The sequence below is a fragment of the Rhincodon typus genome, chromosome 8, assembly GCF_021869965.1.
Source record: "Rhincodon typus isolate 14 chromosome 8, sRhiTyp1.1, whole genome shotgun sequence".
In the NCBI taxonomy this organism is placed as follows: Eukaryota; Metazoa; Chordata; class Chondrichthyes; order Orectolobiformes; family Rhincodontidae; genus Rhincodon; species Rhincodon typus.
The window spans coordinates 68,576,504-68,600,675 of NC_063339.1; the positions used below are offsets into that span (position 1 = coordinate 68,576,504).

Sequence of the window (24,172 nt, forward strand, 5' to 3'; positions counted from 1 at the left end):
CTATGGCAGCTTTACCTTTGCTGCCCCTTCACTACAGAGCCAATTACCAATGGCTTTCTTCAGAGGTTAGTGTTGGAACCTTTGCTCTGTACTGTTTTGTAAATGATCAAGATATTTGTGGGAGGGGTGTTAGGCACTTTTGCACTGACACCAAGATATCTGTGACAGGACAGTGCAGGGTACTCAGTTACCACATGCAGATCCAGAGCAACTGGACCCTTGTTTGACAAATGATGGTTCGTGTAGAAAGTTTCAGGTGAGGCATGTGGGAATGTCGAATGCTAAACCTACATGCATTACACAGGGAAAAGAATGACAGCCAGTGATGAAAAATGATTAATTAGAATGTGAATCTCTATGGACTAATGTTAATGCTGTGAACCAATAGCTAAAGCAATCAATAATCCAGCATGTATTTGTAGGAAGATTCACTACAAAAAAAAAAATCATTTTTGCCTCACAGGTTTTGGTCCAATTTGGTCTCATCATTTAGTAATGGGGATTGAGACTTTAGCAAAGGTGTAGTGGAGTTTGACAACATAATTCCCAATTAGTAACACCTTAGTCACCTTTGATAGGTGTGCGAAGCCTAGCCTCAAAACTTTCGCGAAATATTTGGGGTGGTTTGATCCAGGTTTATAAGATCATGAAACTGTGATAGACTGATTATTTCAACCAAATAGGGTAGGGAAGACATTGAGTCCTGTTTAAGCATTATGCAATGGTGGACCTAGAATGATGCTCTGCGTTTCTTTTGCTTACGAAATGTAGACCCATGAAACAGATTGTCAGGTCATGCAGTTTATGTGCTATTTCACTGTATTCTTTCAAGTGAAACTTGTACCTTTGTCTAGCTGAAGTGGAGATCACCTTGTACAAATGGTAGGTATCCTGTAACATATATCAGAGAAAGACTCACTCAGAGATAGTAAGAACTGCCGATGCTGGAGTCAGAGATAACACTGTGGGGCTGGAGGAGTACAGCAGGTCAGGCAGTGTCAGAGGAGCAGGAAAGTTGATGTTTCGGGTCGGGACCCTTCTTCAGAAATTTTCCCAGAAATTTTCCAGAAATCAGACCCTTTCTGAAGAAGGGTCCCGACCCAAAACGTCAACTTTCCTGCTCCTCTGATGCTGCCTGGCCTGCTGTTCTCCTCCAGCTCCACACTGTGTTATCTCAGAGAAAGACTGATCTCTTATATTAGTTTCAATCAATAAGGGGGATTGAAGAAGAATTTTCCATTTCTTTTCCTAACTAGCCCAGGTTCTTATCCGACTTTCTAACATGACATAAAGTGGGGTAGGAGTGCATGCACTCTGATTTGTAAGGCAATATGGCTGGGTGCGACAAACAGCATAGACTTATTGGTCTTCTCCTGTCCATCATGTTTGCACGCATAAAAGATATAAATTGCACTATTATAGCATAAAGGAAAGGTCACCACAGTCTCACTCCCTCATCAGAGAGAGACAGCTGGTGGTGGTTTAACATGAGGGCCACCGTGCCTCAGGCAAGGGGAGAGGTTGAGAAGGAGAGTCCTTTGTGGTAACCTCAACTGGTGTGAGGTTATGTGTCCATTTTTTGTTCTTTGATTTATTCTGTGTCCTTTTCACTGGCAGAGCACAGTGGACAAGCTTATAAAGAAGACGAACCTAGCGCTCGTGGTAGGGACACATTCCTGGCGGGATCAGTTCATGGAGGCCATCACGGTCAGTGCAGGTAAGAGCTATTACCGTAAGATGTACCTGTTCTGTAGGCTGTTTTTAACACGGGACATAATCTTCCTGTGAGCTGGAAACAAGACACAAAGCAAAACCGAACACATGGACAATACCCTTGAGGAAAACGTTTATTTTTCTTTGGCTACCAAGAATGTTGTCATTGGAGATGCTTGTTGATAGGATGTAATGTTTGATCGGGGGTTGTGATTAAATACAAACTCTCTCATCAGGTAAGAGCTAAGTGGTCCAACAAAAGTCATACCCACTAGTTGGAGAATGGTAGGATGCCCTATCAGATTCACGGGAAGGGCATCATGGGATCAAGTGCTTTTCAGACACTTAAGCGATTACTGTTGGACATTGTTGAGGGCAGCACAGTGGTTAGCACTGCAGCCTCACTGCACCAGGAACCTGGGTCCGATTCCAGCCTTGGGTAACGGTCCGTGTCGAGTTTGTACATTCTCACCATGTCTGTGTGGGTTTCCTCTGGGTGCTCTAGTCTCTTCCCACAGTCCAAAGATAGGCAGGTTACATGGATTGGCCATTCTAAATTGCCCCATAGTGTCCAGGGACATGCAAACTAGGATGGGTTAGCCATGGAAAACATGAAGTTGAGGGGATGGGTCTCAATGAGCCGAATGGCTTCCTTATGCCCTGCAGGGATTCTATGACTTTCCTCATTATTGAGGTTTGCAGTGCTGGAGATCCAACTCTCTGGGAACTGCCTGCCAATCAAGGGCCAGCAGCCCATCATTTTCGCCTGTCTCCATGGAGACGTCACACATGGAATATGTGTATTCCATGGCGTTCATTCTCAGAAAAATTCAGACCATTTGGAAAATCCAGTTTGCCAGCGACAGTGGGCACCTTTCTCAAAATTTTCTCTGGGGTATAGTCCAGACTAGAGTCTGTGATTGTGAGCATGTTACAGAATCCAAACCCAAAACTTTATTTTATTGTCCAGTTTTCTTTATAAGCTCAGGTACAGAGGGATGTGTCCAACCACCTCCTTGTGACCAAAACAAACTAAACAAACAACTTGCAACAAACACAGAGACTGAAATTAGAACGTTGGTAGACACTGGAGACTAAGTAAGAAAGGATTCTCAGCATATTCCACAGTTAATAAATACACTACCTATGAAGAAGTTGTCAAACACGATTCCCTTTCAGAAAACCATGTTGACCCTGCTTAATTGTATGGTGAATCTTTAAATATCCTGCTACATCTTAATAACAGATTCCAGCGTTTTCCCAGTGACAGATGTTCAGCTAACTAGCCTACATTTCCGGCTTTCAGTTTCCCTCAGAAGAGTTTGATTTCCACCGGGACTTCTCCAGAATGCTGGCTTTTTTAGATTGCAGCTGCTGTTTCCATTATCCGTTCAGTCACTTATTTAAGAATCTGTGATGCAGGCTATCAAGTCCAGGGGATTTGTCAGCCTTCATTTTAAGAATTCTAGCAATCTTCTGTAGTGATTGTGACTGTTTTATTTCTCCCCTTCCTTTTCCCTCTTGATTGTCTGCTATTCCAGGGATTCTTGTTGTGTCTTCTATTTTGAAGATAGATACAAAATGCCTGTTCAAAGTCTTTGCCATTTCGTTGTTTCCCATTTATTAATTGCCCAGTCTCACCCAATAAGGGACCAAAGAGCTATTCTCTTCTTCGTCATATACTTAAAGATCTTATTCTCTATTTTCATGTGTCTTGTTAGTTTACTCACGTGCTGTAATCTCACTTTTTTGTTATCATTTGCTGGTTTCTAAAATTTTCGCAAGCTTCTGGTCTACCACACAACTTGGAAGCAGTGTGTGCCTTCTCTTTCAATTTTATACCGTAACTTCCTTATTTAGCCACCATCCTTCCTGTTGAGTCTTTCTTTCCCATTGGAATGTACCTTTGTTGAGAATTATGAAATTTCACCTTTGTTGTCTGACACAACTTTCAATTCTCCAAATACTTTACCACTGTTCAAAAAAGGGGACTGGGATAAATTAGGAAAATACACGGTGATTAACGTAACATTGGTAATAGGCAAGTTACTGGAAACATTATCAAAAACAAAGTGAAATTTATTTGGAAAGAAATGGATTAATCAAGGAGAACTGGCATTTGGTTTGTCAAAGCAAAGCATGCCTAATTGGGTGGCATGGTGGCTCAGTGGTTAGCACTGCTGCCTCACAGCACCAGGTTCAATTCCATCCTCGCATAGCTGTCTGTGAGGAGTTTTCATGTTCTCCCCAAGTCTGTGTGGGTTTCATCCCATAATCCAAACCTGTGCAGGTTAGGTCAATGCTAAATTGTCTGTCATGTCCAGGGAAATGCAGGGTCACCATGGGAAATGTAGGGATAGAGGAGTGGGTCTGGGTGGGATGCTCTTTGGAGGGTTGGTGCAGACTCAATGGGTCCTTCCACACTGTAGGGTTTCTATGATTCTAACTTGATTGAATTTTTTTGATGTGGCAATAGTGAAGGTTGATCAAGCTGTTGTAGTGTGGATTTTTGAGAGGCATTTGAACAAAGGGCAATGTGGGAGGATTATCAAAATGATAGCAGTGTAGAGAAAGGGTGAGAGTGGTGTTTTAGATATGAAATTGGCTCATTGTGACTCATAAGCTGATGGTTCATATATGTCACAGGTTGCGAGGTGGTTTGGGGAAGTTATTCCTAGAAGTCAGCTTTGTGTTTATAATGCTTCTCTGAGCTTCTGAGCTTCTCTGTTTCCATAGATGGCTGAGCCTTGAGGAGTAGGGTGTAGCATTATAACGTTGGCACATTGTATGAAACTTGGCAATGGTAAACATAAATGCACAAAGTTGTAGACTTTAGGACCACGTGTGTATAGCAGAGAAATCGTGGTGTTTAAATATACATAAAATGAGGGACTTCAGTCATTGGGAGAGTTTTCAAAAATTAAGATGATTCTGATTGGAACAGGGAAGGTGAGGAGATGAGCATATAGAGGTTTTATGCAAATGAGGTTTTGAGTTGGGGAAAAAAAACCTCCCTGAGTAACCAAAGGTAATAGATTTAAAATCGAGGGCAAAAGATTTAGAGACAACCTGAGTAGAAAATGTCCTCACTTGAAGCACCTGCAGTGCTCTAAGCAAAAAGGGTGGTAGCAACTGGTTCCAGAAGTCATTTTAAAAGAGTGGGACAGGCACTGGAGGACAAGGAATTTACAGTATTGCAGGCATAAAGTGGGTGCATGGGAATAAGCATGATTACTCTTTCAGCGAGACAGCACTGGCACTGTGGGGCACAATGGCCTCCTTCTGTGCAGTAAGTTTCTATCATCCTAAGAATCAAATAATAGGAATTCGTTTCTGCTGGACCATAAGGAAACAAATCATCTTTCAAATCCATTGTTAATTACTGTCTTGAAAGAAGAGTTGCATTTTTTTCTGTGCAAGGGTGTCACGAAGGTGACATGTGAATAATATTGTCAGAAGAGACACATATATTTCCATCCCACTCAGGGGGAGGTGATGGGCTAGTGGTATTATCGCTGGACTGTTAATCCAGAGACCCAGATAATGTTCTGGGGACACAGATTCAAATCCTGCCATGGCAGATGGTGGAATTTGTACTCAATAAATATCTGGAATTAGTCGTCTAACGATGACTGTGAATCCATTGCGAATTGTCAGGGGGGAAAAACCCATCTGGTTCACTAATGTCCTTCAGGGAAGGAACGTGCTATCCTTACCTGGTCTGGCCTACATGTGACTCCAGACCAACAGCAATGTGGTTGACTCTGAGCTGCCCTCTGGGCAATTAGGGATGGGCAATAAATGCTGCCTAGCCAGTGATGCCCTCATCCTGTGAATAAATGATAATTAAAAGAAAATTATTGGGCAGATTATCTCATGAGGCAGTATGCTGGTTGACAACATGACTGAATGATTTTTATGCAGTTTCCAGACCATGCAAATATTATTAATGATTGTTCTGACAAGTTCACAATCTGATCAGATAAGCTTGTGTAACAGGCACAGGATATTTTCTATGGAAATAACAATGACCACATTCCAAAGAAAACCCACGTCAAAACATCCCATTTGTCAACCTTTATGAAAGTGCACTTTTGCTTTGTTACAGCTTGGTTTGGATTGACAAACAAACATCATATTAAAGGGTGAAAGTTATGTTACTTGAAAAAGAATATTTAGGGGCAATGCTCCATGTTATGAGGTACCAGAATTTACATTGGCTGTCAAGGAATCAAAACAACCATCAGATGTACTTTTCATCACTGCCACAACATTTAAATATTGAATTTACCCAGTGGATGCCAGAGATGCAAAAATCAGCCTCACTTAGCAGGAGGCTTAAAATCATAGAATCCCTACAGTGCAGAAGCAGGCCAATTTGGCCCATCAAGTCCACACCAAACCTCCAAAGAGCATCCCACTCAGATCCACCCCCTTACCCTATATTTCCCATGGCTAATCCACCCAGCCTGCACATCCCTGGATACTCTGGGCAATTTAGCATGGCCAATCCACCTAACCTGCACATCTTTGGACTGTGGGAGGAAACTGGAGCACCCGGAGGAAACCCACGCAGACACGGGGAGAACGTGCAAACTCCACACAGTCGCCCGAATGTGGAATCGAACCCAGGTCCCTGTCACTGGGCTAACCACTGAGCCACTCGACTCAGAAAATAGGGAAAAAAAATTGACATGATAAGTGCCGAAATAAATTTGTGCAAGTTCTACTTAGTGCTTTCATTGCTTTGTTCCTTCTCATTGGCAATGCTGGCGTTTATTCACCATCCATGCTTGCCTGAAGCTCTTTGTGACAGTTTAATACAACTGAGTTATTTGGTCAGAAAGCAATCGTGTAGGTGTTGGACTGGAGTCACATATATGTTGAAATAACTGCACAGAGGCCAGGTCCCAAATCATCACCTTTATTTACTAGTGCCCAGTACACAGGCTATGGCCAGCCAGCTTGGAATCCGCCCTTAACTGAAGAGATTCTAATCTCCTGGTTATATTGGTCAGCCAAGGCTTTCCTGATTGGCCCAGGTTAACAACCCCATTCAAGAACTTCATAGTGAATGAGGTCCACCTGGTCCCATTCACTACAGGTCAGGCTGGGTGAGGACGGCAGCTATCTTTCCCGAATGACGTCAATGAACCAGCCAGCTTTCGAGGTCAAACTGACAATTTCACAACCACTTCAACCACAGCCATCATCTTTGTTTCTATATCTTTTGGAAATTATTTCCATTTTGTAAAGCCCACCATGGAGGAATTTAACCTCACACACTCTGGATTACCAGTGATACAACCATCCCATGTTCGTCAATAAGATGTTTTGTGATATCTTGAAAACAGAGTTTGTGGGATGAAAAGCAAAGGCACGCCAGTGCAGAACACTTGCAAATATTCCCCCTGAGTTTTAAAGGCCTTTTACATGTTTAAAATCCTCCCCTCCATGTATGAAAAGAAAGACCCAAAGGACCTTTGGTTGTCCAAGTACACCCTACTGTAACTCCATCGAACCTTCTACCAGTGTGACTAGAACTACACGGGTCCTACCCTTGTGACATTAGATTCTTGACAATTGTTTTGCAGACATTCTGTCATCTCCACCCACGTCTACTAGTAGGCAGGGAGCTAACACCTACCTTTCAGTCAGGTGAGTTTTGTTGTAATTTCGATCCTCTGGTTTTCCATAAATCTCAAGCCAGACTTCCGAGGTAACATTTATTAACAGGCTCACCAATGATGGCGAGGCTACGGTGCAGCGTAGAGTTTCCAGCCTCTTAGCAAAGTAGGAACACATGGCTACTGAGGTCATGGTGATTCACAGCTTACCCCAGAGGCTCACCTACATGTTCCTTAAACTCTATCTGTCTGATTTCTGTCTGGGCGTTCAGCCAAACTTGGTGAACAGTTGTAGGAGTATTCACCATCGCCAAGAAAATCAAGAGCAAGACTCACCAATACCCACCCCACCCCCCCTCCCCATCCCACTCTTGAACCCTTCTTGTAGGCACAATTCCAGCAGAATTGTTTTCCTCTTTTGATGCCCAGAATTTGGATGAATTCCGTGGGCACTTGGGCTCACAAAGGGTTAAACAGTGAGGACACAATTGCAGAGAATATGCTTGAATTCCCTTGAGTAGAGAAGTTTCCACAGATCCCTTGCTGCTGCTCCCCTGCTAGCTCACACACCAACCTTCATTGCATCTAAAGCAGTAAATGCAAAATCCCCTTTCACTGGCTGCAGCATCTTAAAGCTTAGGGCATGCTCAAAGCATTTTAAAGCTTAAACTCCCTCTCAGTGTCGGTGAACGAACAAGAGGTGATCTCTTGGCCTAGTTATATGGTTCTAATGTTCTGGAAGGAGGTGGATTCACAGGCAATGGAGCACTGACTGGCCAGAGGAAAAACAATCCAAAGGGTCATGTCAGAAGACTGAATCAATTCCCAATTTCTGCATTTCAGTGGCTGCATAAACCAGCTTCCTGCTTCTCTCAAGCCCAGGAAAGTGCTGCTGAGCTGTTTGTACAAGCACAGTGCAGTTTACAGAGGATACCAGACAGAGCAGAACTGAATTTGAGCACATTGCCTTCCAAGGCATAAATGATACTTCACACATTGACTTTAGTTTGACATTGGCCGCAAGTTCAGTGAGGTTCAGGTGCCTATGCAAAGAAGTCCAATCAAGTTCTCAATGTGAACTTGAAATAGAAATCTTCAGCTTTTAAGTGGTTTTAAATTGGGTTGAGCTCTGGTATCTGACATTGTAGCAAACATTTTTACACACCGCACACTTTCTTCATTGCATGCCCTTGTCACACAGTCTGCTTCAGATAGGCGCTAAAGTGGACAGTCCTGCAACATTGGGTTACTGCTGTAGTGTGAAGGATTAATATGAATATGTTAATAGGATAAGTTACATCATTGATGATGTAAGATCACATGACTGCCAGAACTACTGAGAGATGGTTGAATGTGTGAATCCTTGTGCAAAGCCTGTAGTGAGGCAATGTTCAACGAAAGGTTATGTTTAAGAATGGCCAAGCCTTGCACAGCCCCTCTCACCTCCAGCTCTGAACGTAACTACATGACAATCACAATGATGTGACAGCAGGGGAAAGGACTGAAAACTAAAAGGCAGCAAAGAAAACAAACTGTGAATGAAAGGACAGCACCAGAAAAATAAGCCAGGAAGTGGCCCAAAAAAAATCAATCAGCAATCAAAAAGCATGTGGATCATGACTAAATGAAAGAAAAGCAATATAAAAAACCTCGCTCTTACGAGTGTGTTTTGGAAATTATAGAATATCAGAACCAGAGTAGGACATTCTGCCTTTCTCGGCTGCTCCACCATTTATTATGACCATGGCTGATCATTCAACTCAATAGCCTGACCCCGCTTTTCTTTCATATTCATTGATCCCTTTAGTCCCAAGTTCTACAGTCAACTCCTCTTTGAAATCACACAATGTTTTGGCCTGTACTGCTTTCCGTGGTAGCAAATTCCACAGGCGCACCGCTGAAGAAATTTCTCCTCATCTCAGTCTTCAGTGGTTTTCCCTGTAACTTAAACTATAACCCCCAGTTCTGGACTTGTGCCATCATGAATGTCCTTCCAACGTCGACCCTGTCTAATCCTGTTAAGAGTTTTGTAGGGTGATAAAGGGATCTCACCACATTCTTCTGAAAGCCTAGCCGGCCAAAATCAGGTTTTAAAGTCGCTGAACTGTCCTTGCAGATTTGCGAGGTACAGGGCTGCATCAAAGCTAGTAGAAAAATCTAACAAGGAACAGGCGAGTACCCATCTCTAAGATGGTAGAGTAGGTGACATCTTGGTCTGATGGGGAATTACTGAAGAAATCATTGTTAATATGGAAATCCTAAGAAAATTTGATGCATTCTTCAGCCTTGTGAGGCATCACACAGGCAATAATTCAAATATAGAGAACTGCTGGCCAATCAGAGGCTTGTAGTTCTCTGTTGCCAGCAACATTACTGGGAATGATGGATGCTGCCAGTATTGCAGGTAGGTCTTCACTTGTTGCTGGATTCCTGGAGAGAGGCATTGTGGGGTGGTATGGATATATTCTAACCTGCTCAGAGAAACATTCGGAGTAAGTGTGACTTGAGCCCAGGCCTCCTGGCTCAGAGGTAGGGACACTACTATTACACCACTTAGAGTAGTACGAGAGAATCCAGGAGTGGGTCGAACTGGGGTTCAGAGATGCAAGACCAAGCATTTTGAGTTTTTTGATTGGGTCCTGAGTGTTTATTAATGATACAATAATTTGCAATAAATGACTTGCCAGTATCCAAATCCTCAGGTGAATTAGTTCATAATGACTGAGAGGGATATTGGCCAAATGCTGGCAAAAGGGAATAGATTAATTTAGGATATCTGGTCAGCATGAATGTGTTGGACCGAAGGGTCTGTTTCCATGTTGTACATCTCTATGACTCTATGACTAAAATTATAGTGATCAAAGGTTAGCCTGATGTTGGGCATTGATGTTCTAACCTTTTCACTAAATCCATTATGTATCAAATGAATATCTTAAAAGGATTTGAAGATTTCATCGGAGAATTGTAAATAATTGGTGCTCCAACTTTATATAATTGGTTTAGAGCAGAGTTATATTACTGACTATTGCGATATCAGATCAGATTGTCATTGGCATCTCTTGCAATCTGCGATAACAAAGCCATCTCATTCACTGCAGAGAGTCAGAATTTGTTACTCAGCAGCTGTTAACTCTTGCATTCCCTCTGTTGAGACCAGGCATTGCGTTAAGTAAATATTTGTCAGGTTTGTAGAATAGTTGGGAAGAACAGGAAGTGAGTTTAGTTCAGCCTTGACTGTAACGCACAATTAAACACAATTAAACTGGTTATAAACAGGATAATGTGTCCAAGATGGCAGCAGAGTAGGGCTCTTGAGCCCGGGGCTTGTCCACTTTTCTTTTCTTTTGCTCCCTTTTCTTGTACTTTTCTTCTTCTTACTCACCTCGTACTTCTTGTGAAGAGCTTGGCCGCGGTGATAGCAACAGCAAGGTGAGCCCTGTGCGGACCCTTGGTTGCTGTTGTTCCCTGTGGTGTCTGTATCCAGCGCAGCTTAATGGAGGCGGCTTCGGAGGCGAGTTTGGGCCCAGTACATGACCTGGCAGCATTGGTGGTGGCTGTATTGGCGAGGTCCAGCACAGGCTCATGGTGGTGACAGCGTCAGTGGAGGCCCAATGGCACCAGAGAGTGGCAACTCTTGTTCCAGTGGAGCAGCAAAGGGGTTTGTGTCTGGCTGTTGTGGGCCCATGGCTATGACTTCACAGGAATAACTGGAAAGTTGAACTCTCTTTACTTTTTTCTGCCTTTATGTTCTATATTTTCTGATGAAGGGTCTCGGCCCGAAACGTCAGCCTTCCTGCTCCTACGATGCTGCTTGGCCTGCTGTGTTCTATATTTTGGTTTGTTTTTCTGTGTTTTAAGATGGCACCAGCGAACGGTGACACTCTACAACATTTTTCACTTTATTTTGTGACAATATACACGTGACAATAAATAAATAAATCTAAAATAGATAAATGCCATGTTGGAGGCTATTTGGTGCATCATAGAGTGTCCATACAAACTGCTGATTATTCTGCATGATGAGGGATTTCTTTGTATCTGCCCTAAGTTCTTCTTTAACCAGTTTTACTCTCAGATGCTGCCAGACCTGCTGAGTGCCTCCAGCACTTGTTGCTATATTTCCTTCAGTTCTAGTCTCTTGGAACGCCTTGAAGTAGTGTCCTAGGCTTACTCTATCGAGACAAGAAAAACAGTGAAGATTTAGTAAGGTGATTACGGGCAGCTTTGGAGAGAAGAGTTTCAAAAATTGTTTTGGAAGCATCTGCCTTACATTGTCCTGACATTTTGTCAAGATTATTCATGGTGAGGTTTCGTATCCTTATTCCAATTCTGAGAATGTATGAATCTTATATTTTGCTTGCCTGTTCTTCTCCCTGAATTTCTGTGCACTTCTATCACACCACATCCTTGTCTATGTATATGTGTGTGTGTGTGTGTGAGACTCACTCTCCGTTTTCCTCCTTTTTCAGCACCCATTACTTTTCTTCAGTGGGTCAGTTAGCTCAGTTGGCTGGATGACTGGTTTGCAATGTAAGAGAGATGTCAACAGTGTGGGTTCAATTTCTGCACTGTCTGAGGTTGCCATGAAGCACTCTCCTTCTCAACCTCTCCCCTCACCTGAGGCACGGTGACAGTCAGGTTAAATTGCCACCAGTCATCTCTCTCTGTACTGAGAAAGTAGCCTTATGGTTTGGTGGGACCACAGCAACTTTACCTTCTAACTTCCTGTAATTTTTCATCGATCTGCATGTGTATGCCTTTCACTGTATTTCAGTGTTGTTTTTCTGTCTGTATACATGCTCGTTCTTATTTATCTGCTTTACTGAATCCAATAGAAATTAGTCTGTGCTCACACTGAAAGGCCAGCAGTCAACCAGGAAAATCAGCCATTGGCAGCCTCATTTCAACATCTGGCACACCTCCTCAGGCAACTGTCCCTTTAGGAAGATGAAGCAGTGAAATCGACAGCAGTCCTGGTCCTCCTCGTTCCATATGAATTAAACTGCACAGCTCTTTGGTGGCAAACACATGTTATGACAACAAAACTCAGCAGGTCTGGCAGCATCTGTGGAGAAAAATCAGAGGTAACGGTTCGGGACCAGTTACCCTTCTTTGGAACTGATGGAGTTCTGAAGAAGGGTCACTGAACCCGAAACATTAACTCTGTTTCTCTCTCCACGGATGCTGCCAGATCCGCTGAGTTTTTTCAGCAATTTCTGATTTTGATTCAGTAACAAGTTCCAGTGAGAATTCTATTCAGCATTCACAATTAAGTTTAGCTTCTGCTCTGCCAAAATAATAAGTGTATAGTATTAGCTTAACTATTCACTACTGATTTGCAATAAGTGCAACAGATCTGTGCAATGTCCCACTGCCACAAAGTTAAAAAGAAAACAAAATTTGAACAATTGTTAAAGAAACAATTAAGCTACAAATTCACCTCAGCTGTATATCTGACTACCGAACCAGTTCACTCCTTGTCGAAAGTGCCAACATTCTATAACATCGGAGACTGGGAGTAGTATATTCACTTGTCAATCATTTCGCACAATGAAATAATCTTATCACCACTTGGGAACCATTTCAGCAGGATATACATCAAATGTGATATTGTATGGTATTACCCTTAGCAAACCATTTCAGTCAGCGTGTGTTTTTGGGAACAAATCTGTAGAATTGATATGATTTGAGCAAATCTGTTTAAAACCAGTGAACTTTGTTCCCAACTGTTACTAATATTGGACCATGTTAATGTCAACGTTTTTTCTCATATGTGAAGTACAGGAATCAGAATTCACAGTTTTTTCTTTATTTGAACTCATTTGCCCGTGTAACACAACGACAATGCACACCATCTTCCTCATTAGCCTTCTGAGGACAACAGTTCGAGTCACTGATGAACATTTATGGCAAAGACTGAAGTCACCTAAACTGAGTAGTATTTTAATATTCAGGTCCCTCAATTCTTGACATTTCAGCAAGTAAATTAACATGAACCCACCAAACTCAGGTAGACCCAATCAATATCAAATAGATCTTACCATTGCATTTATTGCCGAGGAGTCCAGTTAGAGTGATCTGACAATATAGAGTCATACAGCATAGAAACAGACCCTTCAGCCCAACCAGTCCATACTGACCACATTCCCAAAGTAAACCTGTCCCACCTGCCTGCACTTGGCTCATATCCCTCCAAACATTTCTTATTTATCTAAATGTCTTTTAAACTTTTTAAGTGCACCCACATCCACCACTTCTTCTGGAAGTTCATTCCACACATGAATGACTCCATGTGTAGAGAAAAAAAACCCTTGTGTCCTTTTTAAATCTTTCTCCTCTCACTTTAAAAATATGACCCCGTCTTTAAATCCCCTACCCTAGGAAAAAGACACCTCTCATTCATTTTATCTATGCCTCTCATAATTTTATAAACCTCTATAACGCCACTCCTCAACCTTCTACTCTCCAATGAAAAATGTCCCAACCTATCCAGCCTCTCCCCATAATTCAAACTCTTCATTCCTGGCAACATCCTGGTAAATCTCTTCTGAACCCTCTCCGGCTAATAGTATCCTTCCTATAACATGGCAGATGCTTCTTGAACATTTCAAGTGTCAATACAGACTTTGTTTCCTTACTACCAGAGATTGCATTAGTCTTTTAAGTATATTCTGTTGTTACTTGGAACTGTGAAGTTTGCATTGATTTATTGGATGACATGAAAGAGCTTTATGTACAAATGTGAGTGTGGTGGTGTGGAGAAGGCATGTTGGAGCATTAGGTTGTGTCTCCCAGAAATTTCCCAGAATTAAAGATCTATGAGACGAGGGAAAATTAGGAATTGAAGTATACTGATATTGCTAAGAAGATTGTGTTCCAGAAGTTGTGTGACTGCAGGCTTTTAAGTCCCCAGGACCTGATACTGTACATCCCAGAATGTTGAAAGAAGTAGCTATGGAGATTGTGGATGAATTGGTGATCATCTTCCAAAGTTTTATCCATTCTGCAATGGCTCCTGCAAATTTTAAGGTATCAAATGTTAAGCTACTATAGATAACAAACATGTTAGTCTTACATCAGTATTAGAGAAAATGGTAGCACCTATTATAAAGCTGCCATCTGCTTTGTAACTTTACATCAATTATTGGCTGCAGTTTCCCACTTGTTATGATTAATGTTGAGGAACTTTGTGTTTTTTTTAACAGTGTTCTTGAATTGAAGCTTTGGAATCTTGTTGGTTCTTAATACAGGCAATCTATCCATATAGTACAGCCAAATTCTATTTTGCACACATGCCCAAACCGACAAAACCTTCTTTGCGTGCTTAGCATCAGCATGATTGGCATGTTTGCACTCAAAGGGACCTTTTTTATAATATTTCTTCATTAGATGTGGGCTTTGCTGGCTGGGCCAGCATTTGCTACCCATCCCTAGTTGCCCTTCAGACGATGGTGGTGAGCTGCCTTCTTGAAACGCTGCAGTGCATTTGATGTAGGTAGACCCACAAATCCATTATGGAGAAGTTCCAGGATTTTGACACAGCAACACTGAGAAAACGACAATATATTTCCAAGTCAGGATATTGAGTAACTTGCAGGGGAACTTGCAGGTGGTGGTGTTCCCATGTGTCTGCTGCCTGTGTCCATTTAGTTGGAAGTGGTTGTGGGTTTGGAATTAGCTGGCTAAGCAGTCTTGGTGAATTTCTGCAGTGCATCTTGTAGAGGGTACGTTAGTGTTGGAGAGATGTAATATCTGTGGATGTGGTGCCAGTGGTCTCATGCTTCTTGCTGTTGGGCCTGCACTCACCCAGACATCTACATTGGTGTTTCTTTCTTTCTCTCTAGTGCCAAGGATGTTTCGTAGGCAACAGAGTTGGAGGTTATTGAGTTGTCTTTCTTGGTATGTGTAAACCGTCTAGGCTTTGCTGTCATCTTGCGACATGCTGACAGTTCAGACCTTGAGGAGTGTGCTGTCCGATTTTGTGTGGAGATACACTCCTTCCATGTTGGCAGGAATTGAAAAGATCAGGAGGACACAGAGAAAGGTACAACAGTATGTTTGTTAGATTTACGTTGCCAAGGGCAAAGAGGAGAGACGCAGGCCAGGATCTGCATCTGCACGGACTACCGAAAGCTGGAGAGTTTTGAAAGGGAAACCTGAACTGTTTGAAGATGGGAAATCCCACCCAGATCTTCCTGAACAGCAAGAAGCAAATAGGTCCAGTCCTTTGATCAGATTAGTGCAAATTTATGGAGTCCATTTCTCCACACCCCTGCCACCTATCTCCATTTACAGCCTGTCCACTGTGGTTTAACAGCAGAGTACGTCATTTCTTTTTTGCCCTGTTGCACCTGGAGCTGAAACAGTTGCTGCCTGGTTACAATGAGGCCCCTAACTGATCACTAACTGACCTCTTCACATCCTCAATTGACATTGGTGGAGGTGGAGTTTGGACGAAAGTGGGAAGGTGGCAGTGTTCTGGTGTGTAACCAGCTCCCCGAATTCAGTTCACTTCCTGCCTCAGGACCTATGCCTATAGGCACAGGAAATTCTGCCCATAATTTTGGTTTATAAGTGGCTCAATACAGTATGTAGCAAATAATGCAAGCAAAAATTAGATGGAAGGTTTGTTGCTGTATAGGAACAAAGAAACAGAGAAGATAGGAGGGAGCCATTCGGCCCTTCAAGTCTGTTCCGCCACTCCTTAGGATCATGGCTAATCGTCCAACTCAATGCCTAATCCTGTTTTCTCTCCATAACCTTTGATCCCATTCGACCCAAATGCTACATCTAGCTGCCTCTTGAATACATTCAATGTTTTGGCATCAACTACTTCCTGTAGTAATGAATTCCACAGGCTCACCACCCTCTGGATGAAGAAATGTCTCCTCATCTCCGTCCTAAATTGTCTACCTCAAATCCTCATACTCTGACCCCTGGTTCTGGACACACCCACCATCGGGAACATTCTCCCTGCCTCTACCCTGTTCAGTCCTGTTAGAATTTCATAAGTATCTATGAGATCTCCCTCATTCATCTCAACTCTAGCAAAAACAATCCTAACCTAGTCAATCTCTCCTCATGGGTCAGACCCGCCATTCCCGGAATCAGTCTGGTAAACCTTCGCTGCACTCCCTCGAGAGCAAGACCATCCTTCCTCAGAAAAGGAGACCAAAACTGCACACAATATTCCAGGTGTGGCCTCACCAAGGCCCTGTATAACTGCAACAACACATCCCTGCTCCTATGTCAAAACCTCTTGCAATGAAGGCCAACATATCATTTGCCTTCTTTACTGCCTGCTGCACCTGCATGCTTACCTTCAGCAACTGGTCCACAAGGATGCCCAGGTCCCGTTGCACACTCCCCTCTCCCAATTTACAGCCATTCAGGTAGTGATCTGCCTTCTTGTTTTTGCTTCCAAAGTGAATAACTTCACATTTATCCAAATTATACTGCATCTGCCATTGATTTGTCCACCATCCAACCTGTCGAGATCATGCTGAAGGATCTCTGCATCCTCGTCACAGTTCACCCTCTCACCCAACTTTGTATCATCTGCAAACTTGGAGATGTTATATTTTGTTCCCTCATCCTAATCATTAATATATATTGCGAATAGCTGGGGTCCCAGCACCAATCCCTGTGGCACCACACTAGTCACTGCCTGCCAGTTTAAAAAGGACCCTTACTCTTTGTTTCCTCTCTGCCGACCAGTTTCCTATCCATCTCAATACACTTTCCCCAATCCCATGCGATTAAATCTCGCACATTAATCTCTTATGAGGGACTTTGTCAAATGCTTTCTGCAAGTCCAAATATACCATATCAACTGGCTCCCTCTTGTCAACTCTACTTGTTACATCTTCATAGAATTCCAACAGATTTGTCAAGCATGATTTCCCTTCATAAATCCATGCTGGCTTTGTCAGATTCTTCCACTGCTTTCTAAATGCTCTGCTATAAAATCCTTGACAATAGATTTGAGAATTGTCCCCACTACTGATGTCAGGCTCACCAGTCTATAATTCCCTGTTTTCTCTCTACCTCCCTTTTTGAATACTGGAGTGACATTAGCCACCCTCCAATCTGCAGGGACTGTTCCAGAGTCTATGGAATCCTGGAAGATGACCACCAATGCATCCACTATTTCTAGAGCTACTTCCTTAAGTACTCTGGGATGTAGATTATCAGGCCCTGGGGATTTATTGGCCTACAAACCTAAAACATTTCCCAGCACCATTTCTCTACTAATATTGACCTCCCTCAATTCTTCCCTCTCACTGAATCTTGCATCCTCCAACAATTCTGGTAGCTGATTTGTGTCTTCTTTTGTGAAGACAGAACCAAAATGTGTATCTTGTTGCTCAATCTTTTCTTTGTCCCCTATTATACATTCCCCTGTTTCTGTCTGTAGGAGACCTACATTGTCTTCATCAATTTCTTTCTCTTCACATATGTATAGAAACTCTTGGCATCAGTCTTTATGATCCCTGCAAGCTTACTTTCGTACTGTATTTTCCCCTTCTTAATCAATCCCTTAGTCCTTCTTTGCTGAATTCTAAACTGCTCCCAATCCTCAGACATATTATTTTTCATGGCCAATCTGTATGCTTCTTCCTTAAATCAGATACTATCTCTAATTTCCTTTGTAAGCCATGGATTGGCCCTCTTACCTATTTTGGTTTTGCAACAGACAAGAATAAACAGTTGTTGCATTTCCCCCATGCGTTCCTTGAATGTCTGCCATTGCCTATCCACTGCTATCCCTTTAAGTAACTCGACTCAACCTATCAAGGCCAATTCACACCTCTTATCCTTGTAGTTTCCTTTATTAAGGTTCAGCACCCTAGTCTCTGAATCAACAACCTCACTCTCCATGTTGATAAAAAATTCTATCATGTTATGGTCACTCATCCCCAAGGGGTCTCGCACAGCTAGATTGGCAATGATTCCCTTCTCATTACACAGCACCCAATCTAAGATGGCCTGCTCTCTCGTTGGTACTTCCACATATTAGTCAAGCAAACCATCCCGTATACACTCCAGGAATTCCTCCTCTACGGCATTGTGGCTAATTTGATTTGCCCAATCTATGTGCAGATTAAAATTAACCATGATCACTGATATTCCCTTATCACATGCATGTCTAATTTCCTGTTTAATGCCATCTTGACATCACCACTGCAGATTGGGGTCTATATATGACACCTACTGATGTTTTTTTGCCCCCTGGTATTTTACAATTCTAGCCACATTGTTAGAACTCATATCCTTTCTCACTATTGTGTTAATTTCCTCTTTAAGCAGCAATACCATTCCACCACCATTTCCTTTTTGCCTGCCCTTCCTAAATATTGAATACCCTGGGACATTCAGTTCCCATCCCTGGTCACCCTGCAGCCATGTCTCCATAATCCCAATTATATCGTACCCGTTTGCATCTATCTGCATGATTAGTTCATCCATTTTATTGCAAATGGCCTGTGCACTAAGGCACAAAGTCTTTAAGCTTGTCCTTTTAGTAGTGTTTGTCTCCTCCTTATTTTTCTCAATAGCCCTGTTTTAATCTTGTTCTTGGTTTCTCAGCCTATCACTTTTCTTATTCCCTTTTCTGGCTTTTGTTTCTGTTCTTGCTGCCTCCTTCCTTGGCTCTTTACATAGGTTCCAATCCCCCTGGCATATTAATTTAAATCCTCTCCAACCACTCTAGCAAACACTCCCCTCGGACATCAGTCCCAATACTGGCCAGCATAATCTGTCCAATTTGTACAGATACCACCTCCCCCAGAACCGGTCCCAATGCCCCAGGAATCTGAAACCCTTCCCCTGACACCATCTTTGCAGCCACGTATTGATCCAGTATATCCTGTCATTTCTCCTCCGACTAGCACGTGGCACCGGTAGTAATCCTGAGATCACTACCTTTCAGGTCCGATTTCTTAACTTTCTTCCTAGCTCCCTGTAGTCTGCCTTTAGGACCTCATCGCTTTTTTTTTTAACCTATGGTGTCTGTACCGATGTGTACCATGACCACTGGCAGTTCACCCTTCCCTTTCAGAATGTCCTGTACCCACTCCGAGACATCCTTGACCCTAGGGAGGCAACATAGCATCCTGGAGTCTTGTTTGCAGCCGCAGAATCGCCTGTCTATTTCCCTTACAGTTGACTCCCCTATGACTATTGCCCCGGCACACTTTTTACCCCTCCCCTCTGTAGCAGAACCAACCGTGGTGGAATGATTTTGGCTGCTGCTGCTTTCCGCTGAGCAGCCATTCCCCTCAACAGTTTCCAAAACGGTGCATCTGTTTTGCAGGGGAATGGCCACAGGAGATTCCTGCACTACCTGCCTATCTCTCTTGCTTTGTCCGGTGGTCACCCATTCCCTTCCTGCCTGCAGAGTCTGAGCCTGTGGTGTCACCACCTCTCTCTATATGTACTATCCATGATGCCCCACAGTGTTCCCAGCCGCCACTCCAGCTTCCAGGAGCTGTAGCTGGAGACATTTCCTGCACACATGCTGACCCAAGGGGTTGGGACTGTCCCTGGCCTGGCACATGAAGACTTTCAGCTCTCCTGCCATGGTTTACCTCTTTAAATTAAACCTCAGCCAGTACTTTATTATTCCCATCAAATCAAATCTAGTTACCCGTGGCCCTTCTTTCCTGGTCCATACATGACCCTTATAGATTAGAAACCAAACAGAGTAATATACAACATTTTCTCTTCAAATGCAAATTTGGTAGTGGTGACTGCACAGATGCACATCTTCACCTGACCACCAATCAGCATCATCACCACCCTCTGCTGAACTCGGAGGGTGTCCTGCTGAGGTCCTCCCTCTGCTGCTGGTGACTGCGCTGATGCAAATCTTCATCCCGACCACCAATCAGCATCGTCGCCGCCCTCTGCCAGACTGTACAGTGGAGAACCTGTAGCTATTTAGACTGAGGCCTAGAAGTGAATAAAGGCAAAAGAGAGAACTTAAAAATGAGCAAAATTTGAACAATCCAAAAGGAGCATCAATTTGTAAAGGATTCATGCAAGTGCTGGGTTAATTTGAATATTTCATCATATAATGTTAGTAGTGGAGGTTTTATAACCTTTATATACAACTCTTCTCCCCTTTACTTTCATTTGAAGGTTTTTATTTCATTTAAAATACCTGCATTAGAAATTTTAACCTTTGTTAAAAATATCCGAAAACAGGATTTGAGACAGAATATGACACAATATGACACAAAGGCATTTCCATGCATTAAGTGCTTGAGTGTCATCTTCATGATGTCAGCTCACTCAAGCACTGAAAAACTGTTTTTGTATACGAAGAATTAAGAAAGTGGAGGAAATGTGATAACTGAAAATATATCAGGGCCCTAACCATTCCAGATGAGCAACACATTTTTTGCTCTCACTCAAACCAACATTTGTAATTTTTCTAATCTAATTAATTTTGAATATGGTGATTTGTCTTGTCTAAATTATTACTTCTAATGATTGGAAGCCTGTGCTGTCATTATTTTATTGGAATCGCTATTTTAAATGATCCTCAAGTTGCTGTTTGGGAGTACTGTGTTTCAAATCGAATTTTAATGAGTCTATTTTATTAATATGAAATTTTTGGATGCAGGATCTATTTTAAGCAATGATGTGCAGTAAATAGTGAAAATATGATTAATTATTTAGTCATCAGTGTTTAAAGTCTGACAGCAAGCTCAATATTTCCAATGAAATTGCAGAAAAACCTGACCTCACAATAGTCAATTTCTTGTTAAATCTAATACAGTGTCAGACTAATAACCGTGATGATAGCTACAGATGGTGCTGTTAAAATTAACAGGAGCTGTGACAACTGGAATCCCGGGAATTGCATCAGAGATTGTCCTGTCTGGGATCTATGTTCAAAACCGGCCCAGAAGAACAGGGTATAAGTGTTTGTTAACGTTTCAAGTTCTGGGCACCTTTAAACTCCAACATGGCTGCAAGCTCAAAGTACAAATTAACACTTATGCAGCATCTATTTTACACACAGCAAGACTCCACAAACAGCAGTTCTTCCCCCTCCTTCAATCTGTACAGTGCTGAAGTAAAGACTTATCCTTGCCTGTGGTCCTCCTGACCACTCATTCCAATCTCTTGCTTTGCCAAAAGTTTGAGAAATTTAAACCCAGGCAATACGCTGACTGAACACAACTTCCAAGATCACTTTTCCTTACTGTCTAGTCTTCACATCTTAAGTGATGGGTAAATGGTGAAATTCCAAATTTGCTTGATATTAGGTCCATCAGCTACGAAGCATATTGAACCCACAATTGATTAGAATGCATTATTATGAAGAAGAAATTCAACAATCCATGGGAAAGCGATCCCCCGTGTTGTGCCTAAAGTGTTTGGATCAATCCATCAAGATCTTGTATACTTTAGGGCTTTCAACTTTCAATTGATTTGTTCGTTCATGGCGTGTCAGTATCGCTGACGTGCCGGTGTTTAATACTCATTCCTAACTGTATGTGTGAGGATAGCGATGAGCCGCCTTTTTGAACTGTTTCAGTATTTGTGATGAAAATGCCCCTACAATAATATTGAGTTGGTAATTCCAGTATTACAACTCAATGAAAAGGAAAGAATGGCAAGACGGTTCTGAAGAAGAATCATATTGGGTTCAAAATGTTAACTCTGTGTCTCTCTCTGCAGACACTGCCAAACCTGCTGCATCTCTCCAGTCCTTTGTGTTTCTTAGTGGAGATTAAGGGCTTGGAAGGTGCTGTCAAAAGGAAACTTAACAAATTGCTGTGTTGCATCTTCTAGATGGTACATACTGATGCCACTGTGCTTCAGTGCTGGAGGGAGTGAATGTTTAAGATGTTGAGTATTGAAAACTGAGAAAAGAAATCTACATGGATAGTTAATGATAATAATGAAAAATTAATACTAATATTGTAGTTGGCGCACAAAAGGCTACATCTGTGGTTGTGAAGTTATAAAATATGGGTGTTTCTATAGTGTAATGGTAGTGCAAGGTGCAACGACTTTTCTTTATAGCAACAGCATGATATCGTTTGGATATTTCACTAATTAAGGCCGAGTATTTATGACTGTCTGCTAATGTGCATAAGTAACATAAATTAATTGCTTCTCTTTTCTAGCATCAAGTGTTGTGGGCCAAATCAGGCAACTAGGGTTAGACTAATTTGTCATGTAACTTAACTGGTGATGCTTGACAATGCAGTGTTATAACTAAACTGACTCAATGGAAGAGTGAAGGAAGGCTCAGCAGATGCTGGATTAGACATGAAAGGATTAATGTATGACATTTTGACTATGATTAACCTTTGTTAAGAAAGCAGAATCCATTTTAAGTATGCTATGTGTATACTTTGCAACGTTTATGAAGAATAATATTCATAGATAACTATTCTAGGCTGAAGATAGATATCTTAACAATTTCTAGCTTGACTGATACTGAATACTCCCATTGCTTTGGAATAGAAAAATAGTGCATTGCAGAGCAGCTATAAAACAATAGATGACAATGATTACAGATCTAGTTTTAACAAATTGGCTCATCCTTTTTAGTTCTTAATTGGTTCTTTCTACCAGGGTTCCATCAGAAATTCATTCGGGAGACTCAGAAAAAGAGGCTTGGTGTCTTTACTTCTGTAGCCTGTATCCAAATCCAAATGCCTTGAATATGACGTTCATGAAAATTCTTTGTTTTTTTTTGCTTAGATTAAAATAACTTAAAGATCAGCTGTGAGTGTACCAAAGACTTGTAGTGCCTTTGCTGGGGAGAAAGGCAGTACAATAAAACAGTGTAGAGGAATCAGTTGAAGGCAGTCTGGCAGTGAGTTGTTGCTTGTAGCTTGTATTCATAAATTAATTGCATCAAAAATTGCAGATTGGAAAAGCAGAAGAAGCTCATTTTCCCAAATGATTGTGTCCTCAATACAGTTTCACTCAAATTGAGATTGCACTGTATTTTGGCCTTGTTGAGTACGAAACCCAGTTGATGTATGTTTGAGTTCTCATTCATATCTCTTTTAAGTATTTTTTTCCAAATTTTACATTTGAGTGGGGAAGTGTGTCCTTCAGCATCAGAAAACAAAATTTTCTAAGAGTTCTGGAGTTTTTGCAGATATTAATTCCATTGTTTTGGTTGTCTGTCTGAAAGTAATGAGAGGTCCATGGACCTTTGCTATAATCATTTCCTCAAAGAATCAAGCGAAAGTATTCCTGATAGACTCTAAAGGGTTTGAATTTGTTAATTTCAGAACAATTTGAGCTTAGCACTCTATAACATCTGATAGAATTCCACAAAGCAAATTAATATTTTCATTGCAGCTATTCTTATTTGTTTGAAAGGTTTCTAGTTATTTTTCACAAATATGTCACAGAATCAAAATTTCTCACTGGAGAAAGCTACTAAAAGTTGTCCTTGTTTAAAGACAAGCCTCAGAAATACACATTTATTTCAAGTTCTGGCCTTTTGACTTTGTGACAAAGCCATCCCTTTAAGAGGTTATTTGGTCTTGGTTTCTTTTTTGAAGAAAGGTTGTAAGGCAGATGTGCTAAGCCGTCTCTGAGAAAGTAAACAATTTGTGAGGCCTTGGGGTTTTTGTTTTAAAATTGGAACAAAGGAAGCAGCCTGGGTGAGGCCAGCTCTCACAGACCAAGCTTTCTAGATTTTTTTTTTAGTTTTTAAGTTTATTTTTAGGCGGATGCCTTTGGGGTCTCAAAAGAGTTCGAAGCTCCAGTGAATGTCTCCTGGCTGCTACACTCTCTCTGAATTTTCTCTTGATGTTTTCTTCCTCCTGGATTGGAGAACTGCATGT

General features: G+C 41.8%; 1 protein-coding gene across 1 annotated transcript in view; it reads left to right on the plus strand.

Annotated features, from left to right (window-relative positions):
- slc8a3 (solute carrier family 8 member 3) overlaps nt 1-24,172 on the plus strand; it is a 412,792-nt gene that overhangs the window by 378,736 nt on the left and 9,884 nt on the right. The window contains exons 6-7 of the mRNA XM_048600418.1: nt 1,618-1,717; nt 12,391-12,393. Of these exons, the coding sequence (XP_048456375.1) occupies nt 1,618-1,717; nt 12,391-12,393 (103 nt within the window). The remainder of the gene's footprint in view (nt 1-1,617; nt 1,718-12,390; nt 12,394-24,172) is intronic.